This window comes from Beta vulgaris, chromosome 3 (assembly GCF_026745355.1).
Source record: "Beta vulgaris subsp. vulgaris cultivar EL10 chromosome 3, EL10.2, whole genome shotgun sequence".
In the NCBI taxonomy this organism is placed as follows: domain Eukaryota; kingdom Viridiplantae; phylum Streptophyta; class Magnoliopsida; order Caryophyllales; family Amaranthaceae; genus Beta; species Beta vulgaris.
Genome location: NC_079204.1, coordinates 2,802,269 through 2,820,418, shown reverse-complemented (window position 1 = coordinate 2,820,418; position 18,150 = coordinate 2,802,269). Strand labels below are relative to the sequence as shown.

Sequence of the window (18,150 nt, the reverse complement as noted above, 5' to 3'; positions counted from 1 at the left end):
CAAATTACTTAAAAAATAATATATACATGAAAATAATATGAAGAAGACGCAACTTTGTGACTTTGTTTTCACTTTTTTCCTTTTTATTTCTTTTTATACATTTCTCAAGGTTTATAAGAAAATACAAGTTATGTCACGCACAAAATCCATAGTTTTCATAAATATCCTCAACAGTACATTATTGTAAATCATACATGGTACAACCAAATCCTTAGCCGAGGATCCTGAAAGGCCGTAGATCTACGTGGCGTAACAATTGTACAAGAAAATTTCCCGCATAGTAATGAAGGTGCCTTAGCCACTATCTCAAGGAAGGGTAGGTAAATGAAGATAATTTGAAGTAGAGCTATACTATTTTCAGACAATGGCGTCATATGTGCTAGACTACCACAAAAGGCTCAAATATATGCCCTTTCTATAGTAAAAATTCCTTGAAGTACATCAAGATGTACTCTAAAATAATTACGAAAAATATACAATATATACTAAAACAAACTAAGCACAATGTAGCTATATAAATAAGTAATAATCCTAATCCCTGATTTAATAATTATTGGTTTAGCCTAAAGCCCATCATGTTGTTCATCAGAGCTATGACTAACAGGCGATGTAGTTGGAACAACAGTTGCTGACAATTGTGACCCTTCTCGTTCATAGCTTTTCATTACTTGGATTTCACCTTTTACTGATTTAGGCAGGGGTGATTCAATCTTCTTTTCTTTCCTACTACCCCATAGGAAGAAATACAATCCCACTATTATCGCCAGCATGCCAAGCAAACTGCATTTTCGCAATGAGATTCATGTCATTATTTGTACAGGTCATGTCATTATGCATGTTACACGATAAGTTATGGTGTAACATATTATACCCAAGACCAACTCAACATATATATCATGTTATAATTGTCTCGACTATATATAATATATCCGAAACCTATAATTGAATCCCGTCTACATGAAAGATAGATCATGTAATGGTTTCACACAAAAAAAAGTTCAAATTACCTTCCAGTTCTGAGATCTTCTCCAAGAAGTAGGACTTCTATGATGGCTACAAATATGAGAGATAATGGATTAAACATGGCTGGATAAGTAGGACCTCTGCTTGCAACTGCCCATGAGATTAAGTAAAATGATGCTGCTGATGCCAATACTCCCTGAAATTAAACAATGATTATGTTTGTTTAAATTAATTTATTGACTATAATTAACAATATTTATGTTTGTTAAAATTAATTTATAGACTGAAATTTAGGTCACTGCCCACAAAATCGACTGTACATTAGGTTCATTATTCACATTTGGCAATGAAATCCACGTTACAGTCATTTTCTTGCATTAGATTTGGTGCATGAATTGGAACACAAAAATATCATTATTGCTGAATGTGCTTTCATTTGGACTTTCTTGCCAATATTGGCTACTAATCAAAAGGTTTGAACATAGTAGCTATGATTGACAAGGGAGTCAACAATCACATCACCGACCATGATATAACTATGTACTATGATAGTTTGATTGAAAAGGTGTATAATTATAAATTATATTCACCAAACAACATGTAGAAAAGATCAGATGACAAACTGTTTGTTATCAAACAACTATCACTTATATTGACTTTTGAGTTTGTGAAATTGTAAAGAGATATTTTTCGAGGTGTTGATAGAAAATAAGGGGCAATGTAATAGTCCTAGTCTCCCGCCTATTGAATATATAGATTGTCTTATTTGTCTACACAAGGAGTGAGGAGAACCCCTGTCATAAAGGTGAAAGAGATCTTACAACCACTAGGTCAATTTTGATTTTTAATAACTCGTCTGTACATATCTTTACAGTATTATAGATGACGAGGTATCCAAAACCTAGTTGGTTGGACATATAAGTGACAATTCATGAGGACACGACATAAGTTAGGTTTGTGAATAGAAGGAAAGAGATGTTTTGAGTTACCGAGTAAACAATGGTAATTAGCTGAAGATTCCATCGTAGCTGCCATGAAGTCTTTCTTCTGTCTAAGCAAAGGCCAACAACTGCTGTTTGAATTGATGCTGATATACACGTTAACATTGTTGCCCAGTACTTTGATGGAAATGCATTTAGCAACTTCACCTGAAATGCATATCAATTTCTTTAATTTTCAAGAAGTAATGCTCATATGTATAGTATTGGCCCACTGGGCCATAATCCTTGGTCCATCATGTTATATGAAGTATGAGCTTACAACATGGTTAGAGGTGTCAGGTGTGTGATCATGGGCCATGTCGGGCTTTGACCCAAAAAAGTGGCCTGTTTCGGGCAAAAGTCGCTGGCCGGGCAAAAAAAAATCCGCGCCAAAGCATGGTATTTCGGGCCGGGATTTTCAGGCCATTTTCGAGTCAGGACGACATTTGGCCTATTTTCCCAAATCTAGATTCCCGTAGCCCGGATTTTTTTCAAAAAAAATCGGGTCGGGTGGCCGGAAAAACATACCCAAAATCAGGCCGGGCCGGGGTAACCTTGATCACCTCTAAACATGGTTAATTGGTTACTAGTTAGATACTTCCTCTGTTCTTTTTTAATTGCAATATTTGTATTTTCATACTTGTTAAGACAAAACTTTAATCATTAATATCTTTAGTTATATGTTTGCAAAAATTAAGCAAATGACATATTTAAAAATACACATTGATACTAATCAAATAAGATCTCATATAACTATATTTCTATTTATGTATAAATCATTATCGAACGTCAAAAAAATAAATTGTAAATACTGATATTCTGAAACTATGGAAAAGTCAAGATATTGCAATTAAAAAAGAACGGATGATGTAATATACCTGCACTATGAACCATGTAGCATAGGATAAAACACTTGCAACAAGTATAATAGTGCCACGTGTCCAATCTGGCTTGACGATTTTGGCAATCATCAAAGTTGGGAGATGAGCATGATGAGATCCAGAAATAACAACACTTCCTGCGTAGAGACTGATAATAAGAGCTCCAGCCAAGCAGAGGATTGTTCCTGCCACCCTTACTTTTCCTTTGGTTGTCCTCAAATTTAACTTCTCTATTCTACAGAATATAGGAACAAGTTAGTTATACATAGTCACTTATTGATCGTTATTATTTCATGAAAACAAACAAGAAAACTACTCGCATGCATTAATGTAACAATTGAAAATGATCAAAGCTAAAGGTTTCAACTAAGCACATATTTGTATATAAGTATATTAACTACAAAGATTAAGCATCATTTCGTCCAAAAAAAATAATTTTTAGATTACAGAAAAAGTTTAGCCCTACTTGCAAGCTCGAGGAGGTTCCCTCCTAAAACCAATAGGTGATAGAGGAGGAACTTTAAAGCTTATAAAGTGGATTAATCTCTCTTCTTTCTCTAATGTGGAACACTCACATGTGATCATCATTGAGATCAACAGATATATAATATAAAATGTTAGAACTTAGATGTACCTCGTAAGATTGTACTCATCTTTAGCGATGTTCTCTTTGAATTACAAAAATGAAGTTTATACTAATCAGTACAAAATAATTATAATATTTTTATAATTAATCGGATAGAAAAACGCTCAAAAGCACTGCATGAAACAACAATATACAATTCAAATCCATAAAAGATCTTGATAAAAATATTAAATTTAATCTAAATAATTGATAAATTTGTAGACTATGATTATATTTACTGAAAACTATCAGACAAATATATTAACTACAAATATTTTCATTCACATATAGATAAATTTTTTTATAAAAGTTGAGAATTTAAAAATATAAATTAATACGAAATAAAGAATCTCTCACACGATAATTTTTTTTTTCTTATTAGTAAAAATAATATGGTAAAAAAAATAGTCAACATTAACAAAATTTGTCATTATGAAAGTAAATAGATAAAATATTGGTATGACATATGGAGTCATCATTGACCTAATAAGCACCAAATTACAAGATATGATTTCAAATGTTTGTTTAGAATAAAATACAAACCAAATGAGAGAAGTCAAATCTTGCAACCCTTAAAACATATTTATGATCTCTTGATAAAATGTAGATATAATTTAATCCTTGACAAAACGTGCTTAATGATTTACTTGACATAACGTATCAACAAGCATGCTTAGTTTTATAGTATATCCATGCAAAAGTCATGCATGCATTTAAAATAAAGGTGTATGACTGCTTGACTAGTTGCCTACCTTGTAATGATGGAAAACATAAAGGTAACAATTGGAATTAAGTTGAGGAAATTGGTGGCATATGTCGCTGTGGTGTCGCGAAGTCCATAATAGAACATTCCCATACCCATGGTTATCCTGCATTTAGTTTGTTAAAAACTCAATTAGCAGATTCAAATAGTCTATTTTTCACTCAAAACATAATAAAAAGGATGAATAGATGAAGAATATAGGATTTTTTAACAAGAATAATATAGATTTTTGTTCGTTCTCTCGCAATAATACAAACTTTTGATTATTTTTTAATAATACAAACTTTTGATCAAAATTCCTTCAGTAGGGCAATGCCGGTTGTTAACTTGTTGTATGAGATAACAAGCTGAGGTGGTTCAGGTGGGTGGAGGTTAAGGGAGGAGGGAGAAAGAAAAAAGATCATTTTGTAAAATTTTTTTTACCTGTTTTACCGGTTACAAGTCAACTTGACCTATTGGAGGAATTTTAATGTAAAGTTTTTATTATTAAAAAATAATCGAAAATTTGTATTATTGCGAGAGAAGTGACAGAAATTTATATAAGTTAAAAAATCCAAAAATATATATATTCCTACTTTATTTATCTATATTTATTTTGAAAGTTTGGTAATGTACTTATTGGACTCCTAAGACGTGACGGTAAGACCTAATGTCTAGAGAAAAGATGGAACATGGAAGCAACCATCTTTGCTTCATCTCTTGCTTTATGTTTAGATATTGCCATATGTAATTATAGAATATAAGCATCTTTCTCTTGAAATAAGGGTATACTAACAGTTTCTCTATGTACCAAGTTCGAAAATAATAATAAAAGTATCCTGCCAATATATATATAAGAAACTGAATAGCAAAGAAAGAAAACTCTTTCTTTGCCTCTGGTTAAGCCCCTTTTTACGTAGGACATCGCAAGCTCCTCGCCTTCCGCCAGAAAGCAAGGGCGGCAAGATATGGAGCAGGCCATGAAATAAGTATAATAAGAATTAAGAAATCCCTATATAAGATATATAATAGATAGGGCCTTTAACACCAAGGCCAGAACCTCTAAATCAACATAATATATGCGACTTTCGACTAGTATGATCAACATTAAGCTATTACATAAAAAGACCTTGTTTGACATTCGCTAATTGGCTGCTTTTTGTGTCTAATTAACTAGTTGTCGATACTAATGATTTGCATTGGATGTTTGAATCAACTATTAGTTTTTTATTTGGCTTGTTTAATCAAGCGATAGTACTGGTTGAGCCAACGATAGTAGTCGTTGATAAAAATATTTAGTAAAATAGTTGTTATATTCCAAGAGCCAAAAAACTAATTAAAGTATATATGTTACTCTAAACTACTTTCTATATTTAGCTAGAAAGCCCCATTTTCAGCTCAATAAACAATCATTTTATTTTTAGGTGTTTGATCATCACATCAAAATTTAATATATTTTCAAGAAAAGCCAGCACTCAACCCAAAAATAATATACTACTACATAGTAGTACCATTTAGGCATGTAGCAAACAAAGCAATATATTTTCTTCCTCCTTTTGGATCTTTAGTGGTGGCAAGATCAATTGCAATGAGTGGGAGACCAAAGCAAAAATATTGCAAAATGTTCGTGCTGTTGTTAATGATTTAAATAGAAACAAAAGCTATGCTATGTATGAAAGCATAATATTTGTCTATTTGCTACGACTACTAGCAAAGTAGCAGGCCCTCAAAGACGAGTATACGCCAGCAAGAGGTATATTCTAAAAGGAAAATTGATGCACTTCAAATCAAACTAATCATGCATGAACATATTTGGTAAGAGAATATGAATAAGTTTAAAATAAACGATCAATCTTAAGTCAACATTTTTGACCGAATTAAAGATAAGAAAAAATTGTTTTAAATAAGTCCATCTTTGTGCGATCTTCCTATTTTAAGTTTATCTTTTGATTATCTCTTATCGAGTTAGGTTTGTATGTCTATTTTCTTTTATTGAATTTTAAAATGTTTGTGACTTGCTTAGTAGGTTATTTATGATACGTGTTACAATGTCCCACCTCCACCCTCGCCTGCTTTAGAAGAAGGGACATTATTGTATGTAACACTTATCATAAGTAACCTACTAAACAAGTCACAAACAGGTTAAAACTCAATAGAAAAAAACATACATACAAGCCTAACTCAATCAGGAATAATCAAAAAGTAGACTTAACATATAAAAACCGTGCAAATGTTGATTTATTTAAAATAATTTTTTCTAAAAAAATAATTAGCAATTAGGACAAGCTACTTAAAGAATGAATGCTAAGCCAGGATAGGAGTGTACCAAATGGAGTATAATTACTTCACAAGTAAGAATCGTGTGGTTGCCAAGTAGTTCAAAAACTATTATTTTGGTTGTCCATTTTATTTTATTTTATAAGAAAATATTCGTCACTTTTTTTGCGTAAAGTAATTACAAATATTAAGATCTCTAAAAAGAGTACTAAGTACATACTACTCTTGCACCCAAAAATGATTTACTACTCTTAACTCTTAAGGCTAAGATTGTAAGAGTTTTAATAATAAACACTTAAAATTTGGTTATAGACTTATGGTTAATTAAGATATTTTGACAAGATGATTATAGTTATTAAAATTATGTAGAAGGGAAATGGTTTTGTGAGTGATTGGGAGTAGCTTAATGAAAATAATATTCACTTACTTTGTACTCGTTCAGTGTATATAAAGCATTAATTATCAATATTTTTGCAAAGAGAAATCAAATAAAGAATACATTTATTAGCTCAATTGTGATGACTAGCTTAGGTTAATTTCTTTCAGTGAGTAGTTTAATCCATTTAGTGACTAGATCTACTTTTATATTAAAATTAGACGATCTCTTTTAATAATTTTTGAAAATTGTAATTAAGAGTACGCGTTGCCCTTTTTCTTGGACCAAAACAAGCTCTAGAAGATCAGATAAATTAGGAGGAGAATAATTATCAACTTAGTGTGACAATTGAACTTGTTTTGTTCAAGGATTACGTTTTGTTCCATCCGTACGAAGTTAGTGTCGCCTTTGATAGTATAACTTGAACAAACAATATCATGCCAAAACTTAACTAAAATGATTAGATATATCGAAAAAATTAGGTTTAATTTTTTTTTCACACAAAAAGTATAGTTATCAGGCTACAAATTAAATGTTTGTTATAGTATTTTTCAAAAGTATTTATTTGGTAAAATTAAGATCTACTAGAAGATGGCCGGATACAAGCAAAGTAGTATATTGCAATATGTTTACTCCATCAAGCAATTATGAAGTACTCACTCTGTTTTTCAATATTTTGTTTATCTTCTCAATCGTGTATTATCCTATGATGTCAAAAAAAAAAAAAACTCTGTTTTTTTTTTTAATCTTTCTCACTTTCTTATGCGCATCTTCTAATGCACATCTTTGAACTTAAATATTTTTTATTATATATTAGTACAAATTATAACGATTGAATATTAATAATGTACTAATGAGACGAATTAAATAAGACCCCACATGACTATATTTTTTCTTATAAATTGAGAAGATTTTCTCCAGATATAAATAGTGTTAAAATTCTAAGTGACAACGATAAAAAAAAAAAAAAAAACAGAGGAAGTATCCAAATAAAATATCATGCATATTTTCTAAAGGTGCATATTCCGTACCCTATACAAAGAAAATAAACGTTGATATACCACCCTAGAATTTCTAAAGCTAAGCTAACCTAAGGACTAAAGGGATGCACGAATATGTCCAAAGAAACCAAGTCATCAATCATCATTTTATGTTTGAGAATCAAAAAGAAAATCAACATAATTAGTTGGAAAGACAAATATAACGTGTGGCATATGATTTTTTGAGAATTTTCTTTTGACCTTAGCAATTGCCAAGTGCCCTAAGTTTTAACGTAAAGGACTTTTGTACCTTATACAGTTATCTTAGACTGATACCCAAAAAAAAACATTTAGGTTGGTTGCCTATAAGTTTTGTTAGTGGCTGCTCCAAATAGAGAAAGTCAAAATAATTTAGCTTCTTTTTAATCACTGACAATTTAGTACAATGAATCAGTTAACAAGTTAGTGGTGAAAAAATAATATTACTACCTTTATCATAAAAGAGTAATTATTTATTCTTTATTTTCAAAGTGTATAAACTTTAACTTTCTTTCTTTTACTATTATGTGAAAAAGAATATAATTAACTTTTTTTTTATATAAAATAAATACTCAGTGTTTTCTTTTACCAATATATAGTACCACTTCAATAATTTATCTTGATTTGTAATTTTTGTTAAGTTTAAGTCTTTAGGTTAAATTTAACCTAAGTTAGTTACCTATTAAGCGAAAATCACCTAGGCCTAACGGAAATTATTTCATGAATGTCATGAATAACCTTCTGAATAACTAAAAGGTCATTTTATATAATAACTTTATTTAGATTAATCAATTACCATAAGGGCATGTTTTCTCCGGCATAAAACAGCTGAACTGAATTAAACTGAACTGAAATGAATAGTGATGTGTGAGAGTAAAAGTATTGTTCAGAGCTGAATTGAACTGAACTGAATTAATCAGAATTGAACTGAACTGAAAATAAGTTGGGGAGAACATTACTAATCTAGATTTTTAAGGTTACTATATATTGATGATTTTCAATTAAAATATTAATAATCAAACATCTTAAATACTGTAAAAGACAAAGTTTAATTAACTTACCCGGATAAAGAGCTAAGAAAGACCCAAACTCCCACCATTAAGGTCAACTTTGTTCCATTTCCCCTGCAGCCATCATATCATTCACAAAATCTCACTTTTCAGATTACATAGTAAATTAAAGTCAATAGATTAACTGAATATTTACCCAAGATTAGCATATTTCCAACGTACATATTAATAGTTAATACTCATTAAACTTTAGTTTTTATTACTAACACATTAGTATTACTATGGTAAATTTGATCCAATTAATCAAAATACATTAAAAACAAATTTAGTTTCAACTTGTAGACTAAAATTGGGGAAAAAAGTTCAAAAGCTTGGAATAATGTTTTTTGAAACGTTTAGTAAACTAAATCAAGTTCCCCAAAATGAGGGTACTTTAAGTAAACCATTTACAACATCCTCATTTTAATAACAAAATCAAAGAAGCAAAAAATGTAACTGTTCAACGTTGGAATAATAAGTTTGAATACGTTTGCATGTAATCTTTTAAGTCACATAAGTAATACTTCCTCCGTTTAGAAATAGTTGCACCATTTCTATTTTGTGCACTATTCACATCTTACACTTAGATTGTCTTTAGTGATTTATATTTTAGGAAAAACATAGTCATGTGGGATCTTGTTAGATTCGTCTCGATATAATTTTTTTTAATATAAACTTTTTATAATTTTTACTTATTGATAATTAAAGATATTAATGGTTGAAATCATACATCGGCATGCGTGAAAAGTAGAAATGGTGCAACTATTTCTAAACAGAGGAAGTATTAAACAATTTTGGTATGTAATATGATATACAAAGCAAAAAAACTTAAAAAAATATATATGTACAACATAAAGCAAAACAATGTAATTGTTCAATGTTCATCATTCTAGTAAAAAACACAAGATCATACGAAGTACCTTTTTGTAGAGATATTTTCTTCAAATATAATTTTTTCCTAGAAGAATTTTATATATGCCTAATCTATAAATTATATCAATGGTAATGTAACAAAATGATAATTCTTAAAAAATCGGAAAACACAAAGAAATTAATTTAAGAAAAAATAGAAGATTACAAAAGAAATTAATAGAAAAAAATTGAGAAGAAGATTGTCTCTAAGTATAAATAGTGTTAAGATTCTAAGTGAGAACGATAAAATAAAACAGAGGGAGTACCTTTCAAGAAAAAATGCGAAAGGAGCAATGCAAAGAGCAGCAAGAAGATGGCGATAAGCCATGAGAGCAAAAATGAAGGTTCCTTGTGTTAAAATAACCCTTGAAAGTATTTGCAACCCAGTTGATATTACTTGCACCATTATCATACCTACTAATGGACCTGAACCTTTGAGCAATTTTCTACATTCCATCTTTAATTCTTTGTCACACACTCTTTTTTTTCTTTCTTTGTATTCTAATGGAAGAAGGAAAGAAACGCAAGGAAAAAGGGCATTTTACTTACTACCCTAAGTAGCATCATTAACTTCACTATATATATACATATAAAGAAAAGGGATTCTGGTATAAAGTGGAGAATTAAAGTATCAAAATAATTGATTAGAGAGAATATAAGAAAATGTGGGGAAGACTTGTCAGCTGACTGTTATAGGTGGGTTGCATTAACAGATGTTGCGAACATATTAAAAAAATGGGGAGGAAGATGAATAACTATTAGAAGATTATTTATACAAATATATTAAAAGGCGTGCGAAAACAAGAAACTCTCCACGTGGCACTCTCCCTAGAAAGTTTTAGTAAATTGCATAGTATAGGGTTTGATCACAAGACCTCAAGTACATACTACCTCCGTTCTTTTTTAGTTGCAACGTTTGACAAATTGCACTATTCATGTTCTCTTATTTGACCACATTTATTGATTTATATGTTAAACAAAATATAGTCATGTGGGGTCTTGTTTGATTCGTTTCGATGTAAGCTTTCATAATACAAATTTTTATAATTTTTACTTACATACAATTAGAGATAAAACGATTTGAAATTGTACATTGGCAAGCGTGAAAGTCAAAATGTTGCAACTAAATAAAAACAGAGGTTGTATATTAAACTTTTAACCAAAGTTGTATTTAGTGTTGTTACTATAAAGTACTCCCTCTGTTTTTTTTTTATCATTCCCACTTTCCTATGCACGTCTCCCAATGCACTTCTTTAAGCTTAAATATCTTTCATTATATATTAGTAAAAATTATAACGATTGAATATTAATAATGTACTAATTGAGACGAATCAAACAAGATCCCACATGACTATGTTTTTTTCTTATAAATTGTGAAACAATGATAAGATTCTCTCTAAGTATGAATAGTGCCAAGATTCTAAGTGAGAAAGATAAGAAAAAATAGAGGGAGTATTATATTAATAAATGAAATATTTTCTTACTCGGGGCATAGCTCGGACCTAATAACTAGTTAGATTACATTAAGAAAAGGAAAGTTTTTAATGTAGTGTGCTCCACTCATATAATTGTTTGTATGTGTGAATGTGGTAAATGTAGTGTATTATGGGTATATTAGTATATGTATATAAATTTATAAACACATGAGGAGAACTGGAGAAGTGCACCAATTTACTTGGGTCTGTCTAAGACTCTAAGTGCACATTTGTAAAGGGAAATTGTGTGCGCAGAGCCGCCCATTGTCTGTGTCTTTATCTTTCTTTGATTAAACAAATCCAACATGAGCTTTTCATGTTTCAGAATTCAGATATATGTTTAAAAAAATACTAAAATTAAAAGGTTTAGTTTTTCTGTCCTTTGAGCACAGTTTTGATTGGAGTTGTTTAGAATAGCAACTCTTCCACACTCCTCTAAGAATCTAAGGCTGTAATATGTATTGCACTACCTACTGTGAGTACTGTCTACTGTCACTAAGCAAGTGTGCAAACTGCAAAGTATCACATGCGACCCTCTCCCAATTTTTAGAAAAATATGAGGTGGGTTTCAAGAAAAAAAAATTAAATATGGAAATTTTAATATTTTCTTTGTCAAATATTATTTTTATTTTTTTGTATAAATGAGTGACTACACATGGTAATATACTTCCTCCGTTTCTTTTTACTCGCTACACTTCTCATTTCACGGACTCCTAGGTAATTTTTGGAGAAGAGAGAGTTGGAAGTAAAAAGAAAAGGGACCCATGTGGGAGGAGAGAGATAGAGAGAGTTTATTGCCAAAAAAAGAAGTGTAGCAAGTAATGTGAAACTTCCCATAATAGAAAGTGTAGCGAGTAAAAAGAAACGGAGGAAGTATATGAAATTTGATCACAAGTTTTAAAAACCACCCTCGTAAAATTTTACTAACTAAATTAGATGTCAGCCACTTTATAAAATATATATGCGATTGTAACTATAATACCCCTCATAATTGCTTTAAGGGATTTAGCAAGCTACTCATTCCAACAAAATTAATCTTTCTTTTAGGGAGCTTAATTCCTTAGTTACTCTAGAGTTAAGGGTGCTTGACTAGAAGTAATCTAGGGATGGGTGAGATTTTGGGAAGTTTCTCGTGGTGCGCATGAGTGAGAACAAAATGCGTCAGAAAATATTGTGTTGGTTATTGAAGACAGTTGTTGGCCCTGGATGCACATTGGTGACGATAGGCTCAACCCCGTAAGGGTCAGGGTGTTACAAATGGTATTAGAACAATCATACAACCGTGTACTGATTGTATGGATAATTAATCCAAGGTTAGCCCCTTAGTGGGGGAGAATTCTCGTGGTGCGCATGAGTGAGAACAAAATGCGTCAAAGAACATTGTATTGGTTATTGAAGACAGTTGTTGGCCCATAATGCACATTGGTGATGATAGACTCGACCCCGGAAGGGTCAGGGTGTTACAAATGGTATTAGAGCAATTCTACGACAGCATGCTGATCGTGTGGATAATTAATCCAAGGTTAGCCCCCTGGTGGGGGGAGGGGGGATTCTAGCGCTATATCACCGGATGCGTGTCGAATATGTGATTAGCTTCTAGGATGGGGTGCCCCACAGTCAGTATGCCGAATATGTGGAGTCCTCAGGCACAACGAGGGAGTTGTTGTTCTCAAGTGGGGGTGTATGTAATACCCCATCATGATTGCTTTAAGGGATTTAACAGGTTACTCATTCAAACAATATGCATCTTTCTTTTAGGGAGTTTGATTCCTTAGTTACTCCATAGTTAAGCGTGGTTGACTGTGGAGTATTCTGGGGATGGGTGACCTCTAGGGAAGTTTCTTGGGGTTCGCATGAGTGGAGATAAAATACGTCGAAAAAACTTGTGTTATAGACTTATAGAGAACAGTTGTTGGCCTTGGATGTGCATTGGTGACGATTAACTCGACCCCGGATGGGTTGAGGTGTTACACAAACTCATTAAAAGATGTAACATGATGTATAAAGTGTGTGTATATATATATATATATATATATATATCGGAAATTAATTTTCAACAATTACTCAGAAATCACTTATATGAGGAAACTTTACAAATCACTCATAGAATTGAGAAAATCACGTTGTAAAAATCACGCAAATCACTCAAATGATCAGGAAACTTTACAAAAACTAAAAATTAACTTACAAGCAAAACAAATATACTAGGATGTCAATACATACAAAAACATTCACAAAATTCACTTATAAATCATTGTTCTCAATAACCATTCACAATTACATACTCATAAATATTACCTATAAACACAAATCTGAGAAAAACATAAGATTTTGACAGTGATATCACACATTCGTCCATCGGCGATTTGCAAACTTTCAAACAGGTACATAATTCTTTTAATCTTCAAAGTTATTTCACATTAGTCGACTGTTATGTAGTTGAAAAAATGGAGATAATAGCAATTGGTTGAAGAGGGCTTTTATATAAATTAAATTTGATTCATTTTCATATAAAATCAGAAACAAGATGTGTATGAAATTTGAATCATTTATGACACATTTAGTTCTTTTTTTCTAAAACTTCCAATATAAAATTTTTGCCCAAAACTTTTGCAAAATATCCATGTTCAGAAATAAATTTTGAAAAACAAAACAATATCAAACCTTTTTAACAACTTTTGCAACAATCCATTTTCAGAAAAAAAAATTACATTAATTTGCGAAAACCATTTCATGCGAAATCAGATTGTGTATGAAAATATTAAAATTTCATTTCACATATAATTGAACTCAAAGTGTTAAAATTTAGAAAAGGAGAAAATTAAAAATGCCCATTTCATGCGAAATCAGATTATGTATGAAAAACTTAAAATTTCATTTCAATTATAATTGAAACTCAAAGTGTTAAAATTTAGAAAAGGAGAAAAATTAAAAACCATTTCATGCAAAATCAGATTGTATATGTAAAATTTAAATATCATTTCAAATATAATTAAAACTCAAAGTGTGAACATTTAGAAAAGGAGAAGATTAATCTTCACCGATTTAAGTGGCAAATAAGTATATGGACCAACTGTTTCTGGTTAACAAGCAAGATTTTTTTTAAAAAAAATCCTCCTAAATTAAATCAGACAGGCAGTGCACAAGTTTTATTGCTCAAAATAAAAATAACCCAAATCAACCCATCATGATTCATTTGGATGTATCCTCGCATGCATCGCGTGCACAAAGGCTAGTACCATCAAAAAGTAAAAGGGGACCACAACTTCAATACTTCTTCACTCTACTTTATTGTGGTCCCAAATTTCTCTCTCTAAATTCCTTGATAACTCCCCATTTTCTCTATGTTTCACTTATTGTGAAACGGAGGAGATATAGTTTTATAAGCTGTAAAACTATATTGTATATTGAAAACTTTTGGAACATATTTTGAGCATTCTCCCATGGTAAAAAAATATAATGTTGCGAATTATGTAGCAAGTTATATATAATTTACATAATTGAATAATTTAGGTTGTTTATTTAAAATCAGAGTGTAATCTTCACTTATCAGAAACACCTTATATGTATTATTATCTATATTAAATATTTTTTTGAAAAAAAATTAAATAGAATGACATGTCATGCTTAGGTGGAGCTCTCAATAATATTCTAGGGTTGTTTTTTAAAATCATACTCTATTTTTCATTCAAAACTCTAATTCATATATATAACTTTATCGCTATATATTTTAATTTTTGTTGTGATTACAAAATTTCCTTAATAAATTTTGTTGGAATACTAAAATTGTTTTGGTTCAGTTGAGTAAGCCTGATATTTGGATCCTCTAGAGTATTAAAAGAACTCTACAACGTAGAGTTTGAGCAATATCAACCATTGAATAAAAAATCAATAGCTCATATATTATCTTCCAAAACCCTGTCTATTTTTTCTCATCAAAATCCACCCCCTGAGGGTGCGTTCTCCTCAACTTAAAAAATTAAGTTTCAGGTCCAATAAGTTCAGATAAATTATAATAAGGTCCAATAAGGTCCAATAAGGGCAATAAGTTCTAATCAGGTCTAATAAGGTCCAATAAGTTTCAATCAGGTGCAATAAGTTCCAATTAAGTACAATAAGTTCTAATCAGGTCTAATAAGGTCCAATGAGTTCCAATAAGGTCTAATAAGGTCCAAATAGTCAATGTTCAATAAACATTTGTATTATTGTCCATTATGTTATTATTAAAATTTTAATTAAAGTACCACAATGATTATATAGTATTATACTTGTATTAGTGTCTATTATCTTATTAAATATTTGTATTATTGCCTATTATTTTATTATTCATATTACTATTAGTTGATTATATTATTATTAGAATTTTTCATTAAAGTACCACAATGTATAGTATTATAAATATATATATTTAGAGAGAGAGAGAGAGAGAAGTGAGTTAATATGAGAATGTATACTTACATGAGAAATGAGAATAAACTTTACGCGCGATAACTCTCATGAATAAGTGATGTAACTCTAATGAAAAAGTGATGTAACTCAAAAAATATTATATTAGAAAAAAGAAATTATAGTAATTTTTTATTTTTGGGGGGGGGGGGGTATGAGTGCATGACTCTAATGAACAAGTATTGTAACTCTAGTCCAATCATGTGGTTGACATTCATCTCATTTATCATGTAAAGAGCATTCTCATGTGACATTGCCCCTATATATATATAATATATATATATAATATATATATATATATATATATATATATATATATATATATATTATATATATATATATATATATATATATATATTATGTATATATATTATGTATATATATTATGTATATATATTATGTATATGTATATATATTATGTATATGTGTATGAAGAAAATATTTGGGAAATTACATAATTTAAAATTTTCATTTTAACGGCCATCTAATAAGCCTAACGGGTAAAACGTACAATATGTCTGTTTGGCGATACTAGTTGAAAATGAACTCGATAAGTAAGCTAAAATTGATAAGGTAGTAGCTAAAACTAATGAGGTGCTGAAACGGATGAGATAGCTAATTAGCTTAAATATTTGGCAAAATTGATTGCTTAGGTTGATTAAATTACTTTGGCAAAATTAGTAGCTGTCGGAATTTTAGCAGGACAGCTTCTGAAAAGCCTTTACTTCAGACTTCAGAGCGGGTTAACTTCAAGTTGTCGATCTAAATCCTTCTTGATTGACTTACCCTCTTATTAACGTATAATCTCGAGTTTAAGGAAGTCTTCTCTTCTATTACAGGTCATTTCAGAGCGCCTGGAGAACGCAAGTTTGATCGAGGATTGGAGAGGAAAGGTGGAAGAAAAGGAGGATTAGCTACATTTATTATTCAACTGGATATTTCATTTATGCAAGGATTAAAGAGCTATTCATGTCCCAAAAGGGCTAAGAAGAGAGGAGGCGTGGCTGTTCTTAGAGCCCAGAGCTAGGAAGATTTTCAAAAATTTCAGTCACCTGATTTTGATAAGTTAAAATTAGAGTCACTTTAATCACTAAATACTACTAATTATTTTAACACGTAAAAACATCTTATCGTTTAAGGCAGGACGGAGCTGCCCTTTGAGGTGCGGGGTCATTTGACCCCACTTCAATCTTGATCTTTAGTTTTTTTTTTGTCAAAATTTTAGTATTATTTTTGTAAAATTGGACCATTTACACTCATAAAGATAATGAAAAAAATATTTTACATACGCTAATATATTCTTTTGGATCCGCCACTTTATTCTAAGGTACTTAAAATGCTTCTCCAAACATAACCAATACCAGAAATACATCAGTCTTTCCAAAGAACGTCCGAAGCTTTCTTTGTATTGTCTTCTCCAAAGAACAAACAAATCTTTCTCTTTAGCGAAATTTTGGGCCTTGTATTTGGGCTTGGTTAGTTGTGATACATGAGATGAACAAGTAATTGGTGTTATCATTAATCACCCGCCTTGCTTCATTTATTTTTATGATCTGACTCCAACAACATCTCATCCAAGATCCAACGCCAAAATTCTAGTGCAGCACAAAGAGAGATGATATACATACATTTAATAGGCCTACTTGAACAAATTAGGTACATATTAGGATTTTAATATAATAATTAAAATTTAAATGAGATAAACCACTACGAACAAATTAAATTTTAAATCTTAAACCGTAGATGCACTCAATTATCCTTTGTCTATCAAAATATTGAATATAGCAATCAGAGGCTGTTAAAGGAAAATCGGAGGCCGTTCTAGTAGTTGTTAGCGGTTGTCGTAGATGTAGTTTTTGGGAAGTTGCTAGCTGTCTATTTGTAGTTGTCAGCGATCAACTATTAGATTAGTTGTTTAATTAGAAGTGTTTGGCAAAAGTAGATGTTGAAATTGTAAAACACAATAAATGACATTTATTCTAATATGAAATGAACTACAACAATTTCATATGTTCGTTCAATAATTAAATTCAATATTTATTTTTTCAAAGAAGTTACACAAAAAGGAGTACACGATTTTTTAGCTGTTTAAAGAAATGTATAAAATCTAAGAAAATATTCAACCCTCAAAAAAATTATATTACCAGTTTTAACTAAAATACTTGTAAAATATCTTATTATTGAAATATATATTTAAATTACATCTCTACTATTTTAAAATAAACACTGAATTGCGATAAAAGAAATTAATTAATAAACAGTAAAAGGAAAAAGAAATAAAAAACATTGGTTAATAATTTTACCTTATGCTATTATATATATATTGTATATTTGCTAGATCACTACCTCTAAATCTCAAACGTAACTTGTAGTAACGTTCCACAACCGCTACTCATAATCTACTC

At 30.5% G+C, this 18,150-nt stretch overlaps 1 protein-coding gene across 1 annotated transcript; it reads right to left on the bottom strand.

Moving 5' to 3' along the window:
- Window positions 1–205: 205 nt before the first annotated feature.
- Window positions 206–10,363, bottom strand: LOC104888127 (WAT1-related protein At1g43650). The gene is made up of 7 exons (XM_019248366.3): window positions 10,091–10,363; window positions 8,925–8,987; window positions 4,202–4,318; window positions 2,822–3,059; window positions 1,953–2,111; window positions 1,008–1,159; window positions 206–780 (listed from the first exon to the last, which is right to left on the bottom strand). Exons 1-7 carry the CDS (start codon window positions 10,279–10,281, stop codon window positions 564–566), a joined length of 1,137 nt encoding a protein of 378 aa, XP_019103911.2. The 5' UTR covers window positions 10,282–10,363; the 3' UTR covers window positions 206–563.
- Between the last annotated feature and the right edge of the window lie 7,787 nt (window positions 10,364–18,150).